Source organism: Mustela erminea, chromosome 19, assembly GCF_009829155.1.
Source record: "Mustela erminea isolate mMusErm1 chromosome 19, mMusErm1.Pri, whole genome shotgun sequence".
Taxonomy (NCBI): Eukaryota; Metazoa; Chordata; class Mammalia; order Carnivora; family Mustelidae; genus Mustela; species Mustela erminea.
In genome coordinates this window covers 2,337,437-2,356,544 of record NC_045632.1, presented here as the reverse complement: position 1 = coordinate 2,356,544, position 19,108 = coordinate 2,337,437, and the positions used below count along the sequence as shown (strand labels likewise).

Sequence of the window (19,108 nt, the reverse complement as noted above, 5' to 3'; positions counted from 1 at the left end):
GGGTGCCTGGGTGGCTCAGTGGGTTGAAGCCTCTGCCTTTGGCTCAGGTCATGATCTCAGGGTCCTGGGATCGAGCCCCAAATCGGGTTCTCTGCTCAGCAGGAAGCCTGTCCCCCCAGCCCGCCTGCCTCTCTTCCTACTTGTGATCTCTCTCTGTCAAATAAATAAATAAAATCTTAAAAAAAAATAAAATAAATGGTATTGGGACAGTTGGCTACATTCATCATAAATTCCTGCCATAGTGCATCTTCAAAATTAAGTCTTATATGGATTAAAGACAGAAACAAAATCAGGACTCTGAAAGTATTAAAAGTAATTACAGGATATTTTTTATGACCTTGGGGGTATAGCAGTTCTCTTAAAAAACACACCAAAACCCAAAGTCAGCACCGAACAGACTGATAAACAGTTCTGAATAAACACTAAGAATTCTCTGACATAAATAAATAGTTAAAATACAAAGTACAAACTAGGAGGGGATACTTGGAATATACATAACTAAGAATTAGAATCAGAATCCATAAAGTACTCCTACAAATTAAGACTAATAAAAAAAAAAAGGCATACAACCCCATTAAAAAAATGGGCAAAGGATATGAGCAAGCAATCCACAGAAGACAAACTACATAAGACCAATAAACTCAACAAAAAGATGTTCTCTCTCCTTAGTAACCGGAGAGCCACAAGTTAGAACAGTCTGATGCTGTTCTTTCAGGAAATGACTAATTCTAACTCATCAACCAGGTCTCTGCTCAGATGTCTCTTCCTCCAGGAAGCCCTTCCCTACCCTGGGGCTCGGTTCTGCGGCCCCTTCTCGCCCCTCCCCTCCCGCCGGGGGTCCCGGGTCTCCCATCCCAGCCTTGCCCACTCCGGGCCGTCACTGGGAACTCAAGTGTGTCTCGCCCACTGGAGTGGGAGCTCCAGGAGGACAGGAGGGAGCAGTGGTTGTCAGTGGTCACTGCTGAGTCGCTAGCACTGCCCCGCCCAGGGCCAGGAACAGAGGAGGCGCTCGGGAGTACCGTGGAATGAACCAATAAATGAATGTGGAAACCGAGGCCAAGTCAATGGCCCAGAGCTGGGATGTGAACCCAAGTCTGGACTGAGAGGAGGAACCTAGGGTTTTTTTTTTTTTTTTAAGGTTTTATTTATTTATTTAACAGAGAGAGAAATCACAAGCAGGCAGAGAGGGGGGCGGGTGAAGCAGGCTCCTCGCTGAGCAGAGAGCCCGATGCGGGGCTCCATCTCAGGACCCTGAGATCATGACCTGAGCCGAAGGCAGAGGCTTAACCCACTGAGCCACCCATGCCCCGGGGAGAACCTAATTTGATCTCCCGCCATCTCCCCCCCCCCACCCCCGCAGTGAATCCTGTCCGGAGCTCGAGCACAAGCAGGTGCCTTATAAGGGCACCGAAACTGAACTTCTCGGCAACCGGAGATGTTCAGGTGGCTAGGTCAACCGCTCTCTCCAACCCAAACCTCCGCAGTCCTCCAGGACCATAGAGAGCTGCGCAGCGACCGCCCCTCTTGAAGCCCTACCCCTCTGGGGAACGGTGAGAGCGGGATCGGGGGCTAGAGAGGCCGGAAGTGCGGCGAGCCCGGGGACGCGCTGGCCGCGACGGCGGTGGGAAGCCTCGGTCCCTCTCCGGTTTTTCACTCGCGGCTCGGAGACAAGGGTGAGTCTTCGCGGCGCTCCGACCGCCGGCCCGGTCGAGAGGGGGCGGGGGGAGGAGGAGGCGATTGGCAGCCACAGGAGCCAATCAGTCGTTGTAGTGTTTCAGAGAAGGACGAGATTGAGCCAGGGGAGGGTATCAGGTGCGAGCCCTGTGGGCGGGAAGGAGGGGACGGAGGCTGGACTGGACCAACGGGGGGCGGGGCGAATAGAAAGCGGGGACCGTGAGGGGCGGGGCTAATGGTACGCCTAGACCGATGAGGGGCGGGGCGAGCTGAAGGTGGAGGCTCCCTGTGGGCGGGGCTTTAAAGAATCCGGGGCACTGGGTGTTTGGTACTGGTCGCTGCGGAGCGCCGGGATTTTTGGGGTGGGGTGGCTGTGAGTAGGGGTTCCTGCTTGGAGGATGGGAATGCAGGCCCTGGTGTCTCCCTCGCCCCCGCCGCCATGTCTTCATTTCCAGGCCCCAGAAGAACCTTGGGATGGACGAAGAGGGAGTGCGGCAGCCCTCTGGGCCACCCACGAGGAAGAAATTCTTCATACCGCTGGAGGAGGATGAGGCTCCTCCTGCAGGGGTAGGATGAGGAGATGGGGAGAAGGCTGGGAGGTTGGGCGGGCGATTGAGAGGAAGGAGGACAGGAACGGTCCTGTGGCCACCCGTGTGGATTAGGAAATGGGACCTGGGTCACTTTGGGAAAACACCTCTGCTCCGCAGGTCTGTTTCCTTTTCTGTAAAATGTCATGGTGATTCTAAGAGAGGGCTCCAGGCAGGGACAGCGAACCGGCAAGCCCTGTTTTATGTGGCCGGCACCCTGGTTTGCAAAACTTCAGTTTATTGCTGACGTTTGAGAATTGGAAGACTTTGCAATTAAAAAGAAAGTCTGCGCTTTTGGCATGTTTTGGTAAATGGAAGGAGCAGACAACACTGAGGTTGCATTCCTACGGGAAAACAATTGGCTGGTACTGAGGACCGGCTGATCACTAGGGGCTAGGAAGAAAAACGGTGGGTCAAGGGTATAGGGGGTGATGGGGGAAAGGTGCTACCTTACTTGAAGGGACTGCTTCTCCGAGGAGGTGACATCTCGCCGTGATCTGAACGAGGTGAGGGAGTGAGCTATGTGAAAACATCTGGAGGCAGAAGGGACAGCCAGCGCAAAGGCCCAGGGAGTTCGAGGGCAGCAAGAAGGCCAGTGGGGCTAGACTAGAGAGAGCAAAGGGAAAGAGGTGAGAGGTGAGACCCTCCTGAGGCAAGGGGGCAGGGACAGATCGTCCAGAGTCTTGTGGGCTGTGGTGACAGCTTTGGCTTTTTCTCTGAGATGGGAGCCACCGAGGTCTCCAAACAGAGGGTCATGAAATGACAGTGAAGAGACTGTGGGGAGTAAGGGTGTCGGCAGGGAGCTGGTGAGGCGGTGACTGCAGGGGTCCAAGGGAGAGAAGACGGTTGCCGGGACCAGTGCAGAGGCTGAGGAGTGGGGAGAAGGGGCTCGATTTTGACTTTGACACTCCCCTCCCCTGCACAGGTCAAGCCCTTATTCAAATCGACCAGGAGCCTGTCCACCATGGAGACCTTGCCTCAGGCAGCCCCTCAGACATATGCTGAGTATGCCATCTCGGGACCTCCAGGAGGGGCCGGAGCACCACAACCCCCGGGGCCTGAGCCCCTGGCAGGAGAGACTGCTAATCAGGCCCCCAAACCAGGGGCGAAATCCAGCAGCATCATTGTGAGCCCCCGCCAGGTAAGGAGGGGATGGAGAAGTGGGGGTAACTTGGGTTATGGGGCGGGGAGTTCTGGTGGGTAGTGGAAGGGAGGCTGAGCTCTGGCCACTGTGCTCCAGGCTGGGCCCCTCTTTCATTCATCTATTCAAGTACCACGTATGAGCTGAGGTTGCCCCGTGTCCTGTTGTTTGTTATGACAAAAATACCATAGGCTGGGTAGTTTAAACAGCAAACATTTATTTCTAAGAGTTCTGGAGCCTGGGAAGTCCAAGATCAAGGCCCTGGCAGATTCAGTATCCAGGAAGGACCGTGGTTCATAGACTGCTTTCTTCTCACTGTGTCCTTACACAGCAGAAGGGGCGAGGGAACGCTCTGGGGTCCCTTTTATGAAGGCCTTAATCCCCTTCACGAGGGTTCCACCTTCATGACCAAATCGCCTCTCCTCACTTCCTAATAACATCACATCATGGGTTAGGATTTCCACATGTGAATTTGGGGGGAGGGCACAAAAGTTTAGTCTGTAACGCTCTGACTCTTCTTTTTGGGGGTACAACCACGTTAGTGCAATTAAATTTCCTGTCCCCCGGGTTTGTTCATTCATTCAAAAACTGTTTCTTTTTTTTCTTTTTTTTTTAAGATTTTATTTATTTATTTGACAGACAGAGATCATAGGTAGGCAGGGAGGCAGGCAGAGAGAGAGGAAGGAAAGCAGGCTCCATGCTGAGCAGAGAGCCTGATGTGGGATGTGGGGCTCGATCCCAGGACCCTGGGATCAAGACACGAACCGAAGGCAGAGGCTTTAACACTGAGCCACCCAGGCGCCCCCAAAAACTGTTTCTTTTTTTTTTTTTTTTTTTTTTAAGATTTTATTTATTTATTTATTTGACAGAGAGAGAGATCACAAGTAGGCAGAGAGGCAGGCAGAGAGAGAGGGGGAAGCAGGCTCCCCACTGAGCAGAGAGCCCAATGCGGGGCTCGATCCCAGGATCCTGAGATCATGACCTGAGCCGAAGGCAGAGGCTTAACCTACTGAGCCACCCAGGTGCCCCACCAAAAACTGTTTCTCGAATGCAGGCCTGAGTTCGCATCCTGCTCTGGCACACAGTAGCTGTGTGATCTTGAGTGACTTAACTCATCTGTGCCTTTGAAACAAGGTTTTGCCTGCCTGCAGTCGGCAGATATGTTCAGAGGTCGCCAGGTGCTCTGCCGTTGGCAGAGTTCCCGTTCTGCAGAAGAGCGGCCACTTACAGAGATATTGGTAGGACCCGAGAATGTGAAAAGATGCACAGTATTGTCTGCTGGCAGGGACATGCAAATCAAGATCACAGTGGGGTAGCAGCTTATGCCCATGAGGATGGCTGTCATCAAGGGGCCATAGAGAGGGTCTCGAGGCCATGGAGGAACTGGAGCCCACATGGGCTGCTGGTGGGAATGCACAACGGTGCGGCCACCTTGGAAAACAGTCTGGCAGTTCCTCAAACACTTAAGCATAGAGTTAGTGGGGCGCCTGGCTGTCTCAGTTGGTGGACCTCAGGGTTGTAGGTTTGAGCCCCATGTTAAGTTTAATTACTTAGAAATATATATAATTTTTTTTAAAGATTTCATTTATCTATTTCACAGATCACAAGTAGGCAGAGAGGCAGGCAGAGAGAGGGGGAAGCAGGCTCCCCGCTGAGCAGAGAGCCTGACGCAGGTCTCGATCCCAGGACTCTGAGATCATGACCTGAGCCGAAAACAAGTCAGTTGCTTAACCAGCTGAGCCCACACAGATGCCTCCCACAAAAATAAAATCTTGAAAAAATAAGAGTTACTGTATGACCCAGGAAGTCTGCTTCTAGGTAGATGTTCCAGAGAAAAGACAACATACATCCGTACAAAATCTGGGGCACGAGTGGTCCCCGCAGGTTTGTTTCAAATAGCCAAAAAGTGCAGACCACGCACATGGCTGTCGGCTGTCGTCTGGCTCCTTTCACCTGGCCTAAGGCTTTCAGGTTCCTCCACGAGGAAGCGAGAGTCCGTGCTTCCTTCCTTTCCTTTCGTGGGCCCGAGGGTATCCCGGCGTGTGGGGGCGCCGGGCCGGGGTTCTCCTCCCTCCCCCGTTGGTACTCATTGGTTATTCCGAAGATGCTGCCCTGAACATTTGCGTTCGGGTTTTTTAGTAGATGTGGGTTTTCGATTCTCTGGGAAATTTATGCAGGCGTGGACTTGCTGGGTCATGGGGCGGCTCTAGAGTGAGCTTTTTTAGGAACTGCCAAACCATCTTCTCCAACGCAGCATCGGTTTAGGTTCCCGCCAGCAGTGGGCGGGCATTCCAGTTTGCCCAGATCCTCACCGCCTTTCCTTGTCTGTCTTTTTGACCGTTTCGGCCATTCTTGTGGGTGTGAAGGGGACAAGGTGATCCAATTATTTATTTATTTATTTGAGAGAGTGAGAGTGAGAGAGAGCATGAGAGGGGAGAAGGTTAGAGGGAGAAGCAGACTCCCCAAGGAGCAGAGAGCCCGATGTGGGACTCTATCCCAGAACTCTGGGATCACCACCTGAGCCAAAGGCAGTGGCTTAGCCCACTGAGCCACCCAGGTGTCCAGTAATCTTTTTTAAAAAAGTATTTTGTTTATTTGAGAGAGAGAAAGATCATGAGCAGCGGGGAGGGGTAGAGGGCTCCATCCCAGTACCCTGGGATCATGACCTGAGCCCAAGGCAGATGCTTAACTGACTGAGCCACCCAGATGCCCCAGAGTAATCCTTTAAAAATGGAAATGGGATCCTGTCTCAGGTAGACATCCTAACTCGAGGAGGAGGGGGAGAGGGACATGTCCATGACCAGGCTCGGGTCTCTGGATGGTGGAGCTGTCCCCGAAGTGGGGCCTGTTGGAGGGGCAGGTGTGAGGGCTGATGCTGAGGGCATGGGGAGGCAGTGAGGCAGACCTCCTGGAGGAAGTGTCCCACAAACCCAGGACACACACGTGGGGCCAGGGGAGAGGGCTGAGCTAGAGCGACTCAGGGATCCTTTAGTTAAGGCTCAGGGCTTGGGGGAGGCGCCTAGTTCAGAGCCCAAGCACCAAGGACATTTCAGGCTGAGGAGGTAGACTCTGGAGAGGAGGACCACAGGCACAGGCAGGAAGAGGTGGGGAGGTGTTGACAGTGGTGGGGGAGGGGGCCCTGGGGTGGCAGTAGTCCCAGGGCTATTCCAGTTAATGGCTTTGGCCCTTCCTCCCTCCCCAGAGGGGCAACCCCGTGCTGAAGTTTGTGCGTAATGTGCCCTGGGAGTTTGGTGATGTGCTTCCCGACTACGTGCTGGGCCAGAGCACCTGTGCCCTGTTCCTCAGGTGAGCTCTGAGGGGCTGCCCCACCTTCCAGGGAGGCCTGGGAGGGTATGCCCCAGTATTTTGGATCCTTCACCGGGAGACGTTTGCATGTGGCCCTGTTGGCTCTGGGCCTCCATGGGACCTTGTATGGAAGGAAGAGGTCTTAGCCTGGAGGTGCCCAGAGTCAGAAGAGCTGCAGGCCCAGACTGTGGGTCTGAGGGAAGAGAGCCTGGGGGCACAGGCTCCTCAGTCTGAGGGAAGACAGGACTGGGGGGTGTCTTAGGCTCCTGGTTCCAAGGGAGGAGGGGGTTGGGGGCTTGGACTCCTGGGTCTGAGGGAGGAAGGGGTCAGGTCACTCATGTCCCAGACATCCAGGACGAGTTGATGAGAACGAGGATTTCTCTACCCTCTGCCCCTATGAATCCTATTCCTTCTCTACTCCCTGGGGTTCCTCTCCAGTCAGAGCTCGAGGGGGAAGTTCCTGTCCTCCCTGCAAGGTGGGAGAGCTGGTGGCTGCTGGGCAGAGATGTCCCCTAGTTCCCTGGGTGGAAAAGCCACCCCTTCCCCCTGCCAGCCCCTTTGAGGCCAAAGCAGACAGTCCCTGGGATGGGCCTGCCTCCCAAGATCGGCTGCACAGTGTCCCCCAGTCCACGCTCTCCGAGCCCTGGTTTCCTATCCTCTACCCAAAGCCCAAGTCTCTTCCCTGCCTCCGTGAGGAACCTGGGGTCTGTTCTTCCAGGGAGCCAGAGCCAGGCAGCCCTCGCTGTGAACCCCACTGTGCCCCTGCCTTGCTGAGTGAGCTGGGCCATGTCACTTCACATCTCTGAGCTCCAGATCCCTGTGTTGCCCATGCCCTCTGCCTGCCACTGAGAGTGAAGAAGGGCTCCCGGGGTCTCGGGGAGACTGAGGCCTCCCAATCCCTCCCTCTCCCCTGCCCCCCAGCCTCCGCTACCACAACCTCCACCCAGACTACATCCACGAGCGGCTGCAGAGCCTGGGGAAGAGCTTCGCCCTGCGGGTCCTGCTCGTCCAGGTGGACGTGGTAAGCAGCGGTCACTTCCCTACTGGCCTCATTGGCCCCGTCTGTGAAATGGGGCACGTTGGGCCTCATGGCTGCCAAGTGGACTGTTGAATCCTGAGGGAAGATGCAAGCTGAAACCTCAGTGAGGAACCACCTCTAACCTCGGGGCTTGACACCCTGTATTGGCAAGGGGGGTCGGAGGGTAAAATCATCTGTCTTCTTCCCCATCTCACTTCGGCCGAGCCCAGCCCTCTGCCGCCTGAACATGTCTTGAATCTGTGTCATCCTCTCTACCCACCCAGCCTCGTCCGCAGAGGGCTTGGCTCCAGCCTCTTCCCTTGTCTCATGGCCTCCAACTTCAGTGCCTTCCCTCCTTACTGCAGCCAGAGGAGTTTCCCTATAGGACAGATCTGTCTAGATCTCGCTGTGGCTCTCCAGTGTCCTCTGTGGCCCGTGAGGCCCTGTGTGCCCGCCCCCTATGCCCCATGCTCTGGGTTCATTTCTTTTCTTTTCTTTTCTTTTTTTTTTAAGATTTTATTTACTTATTTGACAGAGAAAGAGATCACAAGTAGGCAGAGAGGCAGGCAGAGAGAGAGGGGGAAGCAGGCTCCCTGCTGAGCAGAGAGCCTGAAGCGGGGCTCGATCCCAGGACCCTGAGATCATGACCTGAGCCAAAGGCAGAGGCTTAACCTCCTGAGCCACTCAGGTGCCCCTCTGGGCTCATTTCTAAGCTTCCGTGTGGTCACCCTTTTACATTATTCTCACACACTATGTGAATCATAACTCCTCAAGCCCTCTTTCCCTTCTCATCCTTTGGACAAGCTGTTCTCTGTGGAATTCCATTTTTGCTCTTTTTGCCTCCTTCGTACCTCTTCATCCTCCTTTAGGTCTCAGCTCAGATGTCCCTTCCTCCAGGAAGCTCTCCCTGATCCCCTGGACAGGTCAGATGCTCCTACTCTCCCATCCCAGTCCTGGCCACTGTGGCTCATCACTGTGCGGGGACAGTTTATCTGCCTCATCAGACTGTGAGCCCGAGAGGGCAGAGCCTGGGCTGTCTGGGTTGCTGCGGGGTTGCGGCACTGCCCAGCACAGGCGGCACTGCCCAGCCCGGTCAGAACTTAGCGCGTGTCAGTCGAGTGGAAGGTGCTTAGCATCCTAACCTACTGTGTTTTCAAGATTGTAATTCCTGCTTTCTACCAGATTTCTCATTCTGACTTTCTTTTCTACCCAGAAAGATCCTCAGCAGGCCCTCAAGGAGCTGGCCAAGATGTGCATCCTGGCTGACTGCACCCTAGTCCTTGCCTGGAGGTGAGACTGAGGCCCCCCGCCCAGGTCAGGCTCCATCCCGAGAGTCAGTCCACGCCCCCCCCAGACCTTTCCTTCTCCTGCCATGAACTCCCCATATGAGCCTGGTCCAGGCTGCCTCCCTCTGTTCCTCAGTGTCTTCATCTTTAAAATAGGGTCTTAATATCTTAGAGGACCGTGGTCACAAAAACAGGTGACCTAGATCAGATTGCCAGAACCATACTAGGCACTGATGAGTTAGACATAAAGTCTGAATAACTAATTCCATATCTGGGTTTCTAAAGACTGTTTAGATTGGCTAATTTCTTTCTTTCTTTTTTTTTTTTTTAAAGATCTTATTTATTTATTTGACAGACAGAGATCACAAATAGGCAGAGAGACAGGCAGAGAGAGAGGAGGAAGCAGGCTCCCCGCCGAGCAGAGAGCCCAATGCAGGGCTCAATCCCAGGACCCTGAGATCATGACCTGAGCCGGAGGCAGAGGCATTAGCCCACTACGCCACCCAGGCGCCCCTAGATTTGCTAATTTCTAATTGGGAAAAAGCTATCCCTTCCTCACACCATAAAGAAAAATTAAATCCTGACAAATTAGAGACATTTAAAAAAAACCAAACAAGGTGTTAGAAGAAATCTTACAGGAGAATGCTTTTTGTAATCTTGGGGTAGGAAAAGTTTTGGGTCTAAGCAAGACCCAAAACCCCAAAGCCATAAAGGAAAAGGTTTGGCTGATTTGAGAATATTAAAACTTTAAAACTTCTGGATAGTAAGAGACTGTAAGTAAAGTTAAAATCCAAGTGACAAATTACAAAAAAGGTACTTGATGTGCACTTGATGTGTATATATATATATACACGTATACAGTATGTATATATGTATGTATAAAATAAAGATTTAACATCTCTGATTTATGTATGTACATATGCTATATTTATACAGTGTTAATACACTTAAATATTTATATTCATATGCATATATTTAAACATTTATTATATATTTGTATGTGGAAAGATATTTCCAGAAGTCAGTAAGAGCCCAAATAAGCATCTAATTCAGGTTGCCAAAACACATGAAAAAAAAATCAACTTTATTTTTTATCAGGAAAAAAATAAATTTAATTTTATTCTTTTTTTTTTCTTTTTTTTAAGATTGTATTTATTTATTTGAGAGGCAGAGATCACAAGTAGGCAGGGAGGCAGGCAGAGAGAGAGGAGGAAGCAGGCTCCCTGCTGAGCAGAGAGCCCGATAGGGGGCTCGATCCCAGGACCCTGGGATCATGACCTGAGCCGAAGGCAGAGGCTTTAACCCACTGAGCCACCCAGGCGCCCCAATTTTATTCTATTCTTTAAAGATTTTATTTGAGAGAGCGAGAGGGAGCACACGTGGTGGGGGAGGGGCAGAGGCAGAGGAAGAAGCAGACCCCCTGCTGAGCAGGGAGCCCCATGTGGGGCTCGATCCCAGGACCCTGGGATTATGACCTGAGCCTAAGGCAGATGCTCAACCAACTGAGCCACCCAGGCGCCTGAGAAAAAAACTAACTTTTAAAAATGAGGTGCCATTTTCCTCCCTTAAATCTGGTGAAAACATCTCAGACAGATAGCATGAAACGGGCACCTGTGCTTTTGGTTGGGGGAGACTTGGTTGGCTATTAACACGAAACAGACACCGCTTTTTTTTTTTTTTTTTAAGATTTTATTTATTTATTTGACAGAAATTACAAGTAGGCAGAGAGGCAGGCAGAGAGAAGGGGAAGCAGGCTCCCCGCTGAGCAGAGAGCCCGACATGGGGCTAGATCCCAGGACCCTGAGATCATGACCTGAGCCAAAGGCAGAGGCTTAACCCACTGAGCCACCCAGGCGCCCCCAGACACCGCTTTTCAACACAGACATTCCCGCACCAGGATGAGCCCTGCTCGCGTGTGCAAACGTGAGTGTGCAAACATGCGTCTGCGATGACGCGGGCCATCAGTGCAGCTTCGGTGGTGAGAACCAGACAGCACCGTATTTTTATTTATGGGTAGAAGGAAGGAAAGGGAGCCTTGTTTTGGAACAGACTTGTATGTGGATAAACTAGAAAGGCCTACAATGGGCTCCAGGCCTTGGACAGCGTTGACCTCCGGGGAGGGGATCCCAGGGTCCTGGGATTGAGCCCACCCATTGGGCTCCTTGCTCAGTGGAGAGCCTGCTTCTCCCTGTCCCCCTCCCCCAGTTGTTTTCTCTCTCAAATAAATAAAATCTTTAAAAAACATAGAACAAAGATGCTCCTTGTGCTTTTTTTTTTTTTTTTAAGATTTTATTTATTTGAGAGAGATCACAAGCAGAGAGGCAGGCAGAGAGAGGAGGAAGCAGGCTCCCTGCTGAGGAGGGAGCCCGATGCAGGGCTCGATCCCAGGACCCTGAGATCATGACCTGAGCCACAGGCAGAGGCTTTAACCCACTGAGCCACCCAGGTGCCCCATCCTTGTGCTCTTTTCTCTGAGGAAGGTACAGGGGTCTCCTGAGCTCTGTGCCGGAAATCAGGGTGCAGAGACTGTAGAAGTTTCCTCTTACCTCACAGAAGCCTTTCCAGATTGGCTTCTCTCACTTAGCAATACACTTCTAAGGTTCCTCCGTGCCTTCTTGTGATTTGGAAAGTCACTTCTTACTGCTGAATAATATCCCATTGTCTGATGCACATTCTTTCCCAGCTGTGTCATGTTCTGTCAGGCAGATAGGCCAGGTCACGACCTTGAACTCACAACCCCAAGAGATCAAGAGTCACATACTCTACTGACTGAGCCAGGTGGGAGCCCCCAAGTTAGTTGTATATTAAAAGCAATTGTAAACATTACTCTATTTTGTGGGAAGTAGCGTCACGTCACATAAAGTTAAAGGTGCTGTTTCTCTCAGCCAGCTGTGTCATTTTGGGCAAGTGACCCCCCCCCCACCCTGCCGCTGGTCCATGTTTCCTCCTCTGTATAATGGTTAGAAAATATTAAGTGCCATATAGGAGCTTTGGGGTGGGGGTGGGGGTTTCTGGAAGCTTTTGACCATAATGAGTTAGAGCAACGCCTGGCATGCATCTAGACTCCCATGATGGCGAATGTTTCCTATGTCTTTACATGGCAAATCATGGAACATTTTGCAGCCATTAAATAAAAGAGGCCAAGCTCCTGCTGACAGGGGAAGACATCCTGCTTATATTGCAAAGTGCGAAAAAGAAAGCAAATTCTAGGACCCGACACAGCGTGGTAACCTGAGGGTCCCGAACAAATTATTAAGGACTGTAACAGGAGGGGCACCTGGGTGGCTCAGTAGGTTAAAGCCTCTGTCTTTGGCTCAGGTCATGATCTCAGTGTCCTGGGATTGAGCCTGCTTCCCCCTCTGTCTGCCTGCCTCTCTGCCTACTTGTGATCCATGTCTATCAAATAATAAATAAAAATCTTAAAAAAAAAAAAAACAAAAAACTGTAACAGGGTCACCTGGATGGCTTAGTGGGTTGAGCCTCTGCCTTTGGCTCAGGTCATGATCTCCGGGTCCTAAGATCGAGCCCCGAGTCGGGCTCTCTGCTTGGTGGGGAGCCTGCTTCCCCCTCACTCTCTGCCTGCCTCTCTGCCTACTTGTGATGTCTCTGTCAAATAAATAAATAAAATATTAAAAAAAAAAAGAACCGTTAATAATAATCCTGCTGAAGAGAAAAGCTGCAGCGCCCGTCTAATGGGAAAAAAAGAATTAGAAAAATGAATGTTTGAGAATATGATCCATCACTTAATTTAAAAAAAAAAAAAAGAATCAAAAAAACATTGCTCTTTACCTTTCCTAAGGCCTTGACCCTGAATCCTTTATTTACTTCCACTCAACTCACTCTTCGCAAGCTCCCCGAACAAAAAAGACCAGCTTCTTCCCAGAGCCAATAAACTTGAGTTACTTTATTCTGCACACAGATAGAGCCTTGTGAAGATGTGGTTAGGTCGCCTATCTTTGAAGCAGTTGGTTACAGGTCAGAGGAACCCGTGCCTGATGTGAAAATTGGGATTCTCAGGTCATGTTAGCGGTTATAGTAAGATTCAGCCGTCAGCTCGCCCGCAGCAGCCATCAGCTTGCCCGCAGCCTTCCGCTTGAAGGCATGCTACATTAAAAACCAGCAGAGGGGACTGAGTGCCTCCTGAATTGGTCTTCCTGGGGCTGGGAAGAGAGTAACAGTGTTTCTGTTTTTTTTTTCCTTTCAAACTCCACATACCCGCTTCCCTTCCAGAATAGCTCGTGTTTCTTAAACAGGTCTCTGAGTGCGTGAAGCCGTGGCTCCTATAATTGTCACAATTCTGCCATCCACTCCACTTTACAGATGAGGAGACTGAGGCCCAGAGAGAGAAAATCACTGGCCCCAGGGTCACTCAAGTGGGCAGGAGCAACCTGAATCCAGCGGGTCGGGCTCCCAGGCTCAGCACCTTAGCCAGCAAAGGTGTGCCTGGCCAGGGTTGTCGCCAGGGAACATTTAGAGGAGGAAAGTTCGTTGTTTTTTTTTTTTTTTTTTCTCTGTATTAGAGTTAGCATCATAATGAACATAATGAACCTAAACATGCCCCCCTCCCCCTGGCTGACCCGAATGTTTTCACCCCAGCCCCGAGGAGGCCGGGCGCTACCTGGAGACCTACAAGGCCTATGAGCAGAAGCCGGCAGACCTCCTGATGGAGAAGCTGGAGCAGGACTTCGTCTCCCGGGTGAGGCCACGGCACCTCCTTTCCCGGTCCTCCCCCAGCTCCGTCCTGGGACTTGAACCTTACCTCTTCTCTCCATCCCACTCTCAGCTCCTTCTCCCTTTTCTCACTCACACAGCGGCTAGACGGGTCTTCCTTAAGCACAAACTTGATTCTGCCTTCCCCAGCTCAAAACCCTCCCCAGTGCCTTCAGGGAAAACCTGGCCTCCTCACCACACTCTACCAGGCCCTGCCTATAACGCCTAGCAGCCCCATCTGTCCCTGGTGTCGCATTCTGTCACTTCTTCCAGATGTGGCTCACTCCTTTAAGCTTGTGACCTTCTGTTCCCTCAGCCTGCCTCCCTGCCTAATCCCATCTTTCCCATCTCAGCTTTGATGCCTCCTCCTCCAGGAAGCCCTCCCTGATCCCTAGGCCAGGTCAAGTGCCCCTGTTGGGGTCTCCCCCCCCCCCCCAGCTCTCTCTGTGTGGGTCACCACTGTCAGGAACTGCTGTGTCCCCCACACTGGACTGGGAGCCCCAGGAGGGCCAGGCTGACTTGGTCTCTGCTGTGTCCCCGGCACACGCAGTACTCAGTGGGTGCTTAGGGTGTACTGGCTGAATGAATTATTTAACCTGGGCTCCAATGACTGAATAATGGTGGACATCCACTGCTACCGCTGAGGTGGATAATCTTAGGGGCCCCCACTTGCCTGAAAAGAGGCCCAGAGGGGTCAATTCCCATGCCCAGTCCTCACAGGGAGCAAGCAGTGGGCTGTGGTTTTGAACTCACATGGGACTTCAGAGCCTGCAGTCTTCCCTGGACAGAACAAACTCAAGAGAAATGGTTATTTATTTTCTAGTGATGGTACTGACACCCTCTCACCTGGGCGGGGACCACTCTGAGATTAACTTATATTTTTAACATTTTAAAATTTTTATTATTTTTTTAAAGATTTTATTTGTGAGAGCATGGCATGGGGGGTGAGGGGAGGAGGAGCAGAGGCAGAAGGAGAGGGAAGCAGGCCCTGCACTGAGCAGGGGGGCCCGACACAGGGCTCGATGCCAGGACCCTGAGCTGAAGGCAGACACGTAACAGACTGAGCTACCCAGGTAACCCATTGAGATGAACTTTTTAAAAAGATATTTATTTATTTATTTATTTCATAGACAGAGATCAAAGTAGACAGAGAGGAAGGCAGAGAGAGAGAGGAGGATGCAGGCTCCCTGCTGAGCAGAGAGCCCGACGTGGGGCTCGATCCCAGGATCCTGAGATCATGACCTGAGCTGAAGGCAGAGGGTTTAACCCACTGAGCCACCCAGGCGCCCCTGAGATGAACTTTTTAATCAAAGAAAAAGGCATTCATTTGAATGCCTCCTGCATGCAGGGTATCTGGGGACAGAGTGGTGAACCCAACACTGCCCCCAACACACTCCCTCTTGCGATCATTTCTTCTTGCGATTCATCTGTGCCTCTTTCCCTTCCAGGTCACTGAATGCCTGACCACCGTGAAGTCAGTCAATAAAACAGACAGCCAGACCCTCCTAACTACTTTTGGGGTAAGGAATGACTCCCTCGTCCCAATGGGCATTTTGACCCCTTTGCCTTTTCAAGGACCCCCTCCACACCACAACTCTTTCCTTCCACTGCTCTGCCCCCTTCTTCCCATCCTTTCTGCCTCCCCTGCCCTCGCGCAGGACCTCAGCTCCTTCCTGGGATCTCTGAGACCCCCAATCAGCACGTACAGGGTAGTCTCGTGCTCCCCATCTCTGACCCTTCGCTCCCATCTTCCTCAGTCTCTGGAACAGCTCATGGCTGCATCGCGGGAAGATCTGGCTTTGTGCCCGGGCCTGGGACCCCAGAAGGTAAGAGCTGTGGGAATGGGCTTGAGAGGCTGCTGACGCAGGAGACAGCTCCAAATTAAAGGGACCTCAGATCCCAAAGCTCTAAGATTTCAGAAGGCTCACAGTGCTTCTCCTATAGCTGGGGAAAACCAAGGCCCAGAGAGGGTGGGGACCAGCCCAAACTCACACAGCCAGTCTGGGACAGACTCAAGATCTGGCTTTCTCTCCTAGTCCCCAGAGTCCCCTCCGGCTGAGAGGGAAAGAATCAAAGCCCACTCCAGATGCAGCAAACAAATGGCTCATTTAATGACGGGCTCCTCATTTCTTTCTTGCTCTCACCCAGGCCCGGAGGCTGTTTGATGTCCTACATGAGCCCTTCCTGAAAGTGCCCCGATGACCACAGCTTTGAAGGAACATTTGGTGTAACAATAAAGCATTTTCCTGGCCCAGGCTGCTGCTGGTGTGCTGGGGCAGTCACCCGGGGCGGGGAGGAGGCCAGGGTCCTCTGTGCTCGCTCTCTGCTGGTCCAGGTGGTCACCTCCAGCTTTTCTTAAGGGCAGTCCTCAGTTTCCCGGGAGGAGACTACATGGGATCCTGCTGTAGCTTCTTCCGCTTCTTCTCCCGTCCTGTGGGAGCCACCTCCCCAGACTCTGGATGCAGCGGCGGTCCTGGCATCTCCTCCTGGGCCGCTGTCTCCGGCACCCCACTTTCCCAGCCCCGCTTCTTCTTCTTCTTGGTGAATGCTGGATCTGCCCTGGCCTTGGGCTCCCCCTCGCCCGGCAGCTCCAGCTCCAATACCTCAGCCTGTGGGGCGCTCATCTCGGCCCTTGGCTCCGTCGCTTTGTGGCTACGTTCTTTCTTCTTCTTTTTGGTGGCTGCTAGGGCTGCTTGCAGCTTGACATCCCCAGGCAGCTCAGGCTCCATCTGAGAATCCCCTGGCTCCCCCGTCGTGTTTGGCCATTTTTCTTTCTTCCTCCTCTTTCTGGTGGACGCCGGAGCAGCCTCAGACTCAGGCTCAACTTCATGTGGTAGTTCGGGCTTCGTTATCTCCCCTGGGAGCACCAGAGGGCCCATCTCCAGCTCTATCGCCTCGGTCGCAGGCTCCATCATGACTTTGTACCCCTTTTCTTTTTTCTTCTTCTTCGAGGAGGGCAGTGGGATGGCTTCCTCCTGGGGCTCCACCTTCAGCGGTAGCAGTGCCTCAGCTGGCATCCCTTCCCCTGGCTCCCAGCCTTCTGTCCCCTTCTGCCTCTTCCTCTTCCTGGTGGGAGACAAGACCGTCTCTTCCAGAGGCTCCTTTTTAATTGTGTGTTCCAGCTCTGCTGTCTTTTCTTCAGGCACTGGCGTCTGCTCTTCTGGTTCATCTGTTTCTGCCCCTTGGGGCTTCTTTTTCTTCTTGGTGGTGGTGGACGGGAACGGTGCTCCCGGGGGCTCCGATGTCTCAGCCGTGGGTTCTGCTGCCAAGGGCTCCATCACCACTGGTTCTCTCACCTCCTGCTTTTTTTTCTTCTTCCCCACGTCCCCATCTGGAGACCCTAAAACTGTGTCCACCTCCAGGGCCCCAAGCCCATTAACCGCCTCCTGGGGAACTAAGGTTTCTGGTGTATGTCTCTTCTTCCTCTTCCTTGAGGCTGCCGACTTCAGTGCCAGGACGGACCCAGACCCTGTTACTGGTAGGCTGCCTCCAAAGGCACAGAACCGAGGCCTCAAGCCAGGGGGTATCTGTGGCGGGGGGCTTGCTGGGATGGCCTGCAGTAGGGTCCCAGGTGGGGATTCTTGGGGACCGTCAAAGATCCTTAGGCTGCCCTGGGGGGCTGGGGCACAGGTGAGTACCCCTCCAGCCTCCCTTGAGGGAGCCAGCAGGATTGCTTCTCCAGCCTGGGGGCCACTGCTTCTGAGGACCCGGTAGCGGTGCCGCTTGCCCGCCAACTTGCCTTTCACAATCTGGGAGCCCCAGAGAGGCACCAGCCGGCCATTGAGGCTGAAAGGAGAAAGGGGAAGGCAGAAGCTTTATCAGATTGTTTTGGTGAAAGGGAGGAAAGGATCTGAGAAACAGCACTTAAAAAAAAAAAAATTCATTTGAGAGAGGAAGCACCAGCATGGGAGGGAGAAGCCAACTCCCAGAGAGATGCAGGGCTTGATCCCAGGACCCTGAGATCAAGACCTGAGCCAAAATCAGATGCTTAACCAACTGAAACACGCAGGCGCCCTGAGTGCCTTTGGAAAGCCCCTCTAAACTTCCCCCAAGTTCAGTCACTGGGGTGGGGGGTGGGTATTCCCAGGAGGTAGCCTGGGACCACTCACCAGTCTGGGGCGAAGTCTACAGGAGCCTGGATAAGCCACAGTTCCGTATCTGGGTCCCTTAACACCTCCAGTGAGAAACGAGTGGGCTCTGAAGCTGGGGATGTCGCGATAAAGTTGGGGGGACAGGAGAACGGAGCAGCACCTGCAGAAGAGGAAACGGGGTTCTGCTGTCACTTCCCCGTGGATCCAATCTCCCAGGGTGCCCACTGGCCATTGGGTCCCAGCCTCCTGAGCGCCTCAATCCCCCCACCCGGTCTCCTCTCTCCTGCCTGTCCCCCCAGAGGCACCCCTGTCTCCACCGAGGCAATTCCTGGAGGCGCCCTTCGCTCCACCGGTAGGTTCCCCCACCCCATACCCTCCCTCAGTCGGAAGTATCTCCCGAAGTCCGGGAGATAGTCTCTCCGGAGGTCCTGTTCCTGGGATGTTCCTTTTTCCGTCCGAACGCCCCCGGGCGCCCCTTTCTCCTCCCGGCAGCCAGCTCTGCACCCCGCCGGCCCGTCCTGATGCAACTCACCACCGGACGGGGTACCCGCCATCCCGGGACCCGTGCCTTCCGCAGACCCAGCCGCCAAGAGACACCCGAGTGGCGCAGCTGACCACGTGGAACCAGGGGGCGGGGCTTCACCCGGGAGCGCCCATGCGGTGCGGGAGCGCGGGGGTATCGCTCGGGGCCCTCTCGCTCTACGAGCAGAATGGGAGGAGTTTCCGCTTGTGCACAGCAGACAACAGAGGAAGACGTCTTTCCCCGAAAACTTTCTCCCCCAAGGAGCTGATTAGCTGCTTGGCGGGTGTTTGCGCCTCGCCAGGTTCCGGTGGGTATTCCCCCCAATCTCATATTATTTGCTCCAACGTCGTCTTAAAGGGGCCGGCCCGTTGGTAGCTCCTAATTCTTAAAGGGATAGGAAGCTCGATTGGCGTGAGATTCTGAAAGAGACAGGTAAGAGTCTAGGTTGGCAGGGCCGTGCTTTTAGTTTTACAGCCCCTTCCTGGGAGGTTCAGATGCCTGCGAAATTCGGAACTTGGGTGGGACAAGTGGGAAAATGGAGAAACGGCATAATTCCTCCGGAGGGCGTGAAGTACAAGCTTAGGGGCGGGGCTTCTGAACTCCTAGGGAGCGGGAAACGTAGAGGGAGGAGCCTGTGCGCCTCGGGGCGGGGCCTCTAGACTCCTAAGCTAAACACGCGTGGGGTGCTGCGGGCTAGGGGACGGGCTTCGTGGACCAAATGAGACATATAGATGTTACCGAGGACTTAGTCTAGTGTGTGTGGGACATTCCC

General features: G+C 53.1%; 2 protein-coding genes across 2 annotated transcripts; one reads left to right on the top strand and one right to left on the bottom strand.

Annotated features, from left to right (window-relative positions):
* The first annotated feature begins 1,584 nt into the window (after positions 1-1,584).
* Positions 1,585-15,973, top strand: ERCC1 (ERCC excision repair 1, endonuclease non-catalytic subunit). The gene is made up of 10 exons (XM_032323282.1): positions 1,585-1,673; positions 2,130-2,241; positions 3,187-3,402; positions 6,605-6,708; positions 7,630-7,729; positions 8,940-9,016; positions 13,609-13,708; positions 15,171-15,242; positions 15,480-15,548; positions 15,871-15,973. The coding sequence occupies exons 2-10, from the start codon at positions 2,149-2,151 to the stop codon at positions 15,922-15,924; spliced, it is 885 nt and encodes a 294-aa protein (XP_032179173.1). The 5' UTR covers positions 1,585-1,673; positions 2,130-2,148; the 3' UTR covers positions 15,925-15,973.
* On the bottom strand, positions 15,810-18,641 carry CD3EAP (CD3e molecule associated protein). The gene is made up of 3 exons (XM_032323279.1): positions 18,346-18,641; positions 17,832-17,973; positions 15,810-17,508 (listed from the first exon to the last, which is right to left on the bottom strand). Exons 1-3 carry the CDS (start codon positions 18,365-18,367, stop codon positions 16,110-16,112), a joined length of 1,563 nt encoding a protein of 520 aa, XP_032179170.1. The 5' UTR covers positions 18,368-18,641; the 3' UTR covers positions 15,810-16,109.
* Positions 18,642-19,108: the final 467 nt, after the last annotated feature.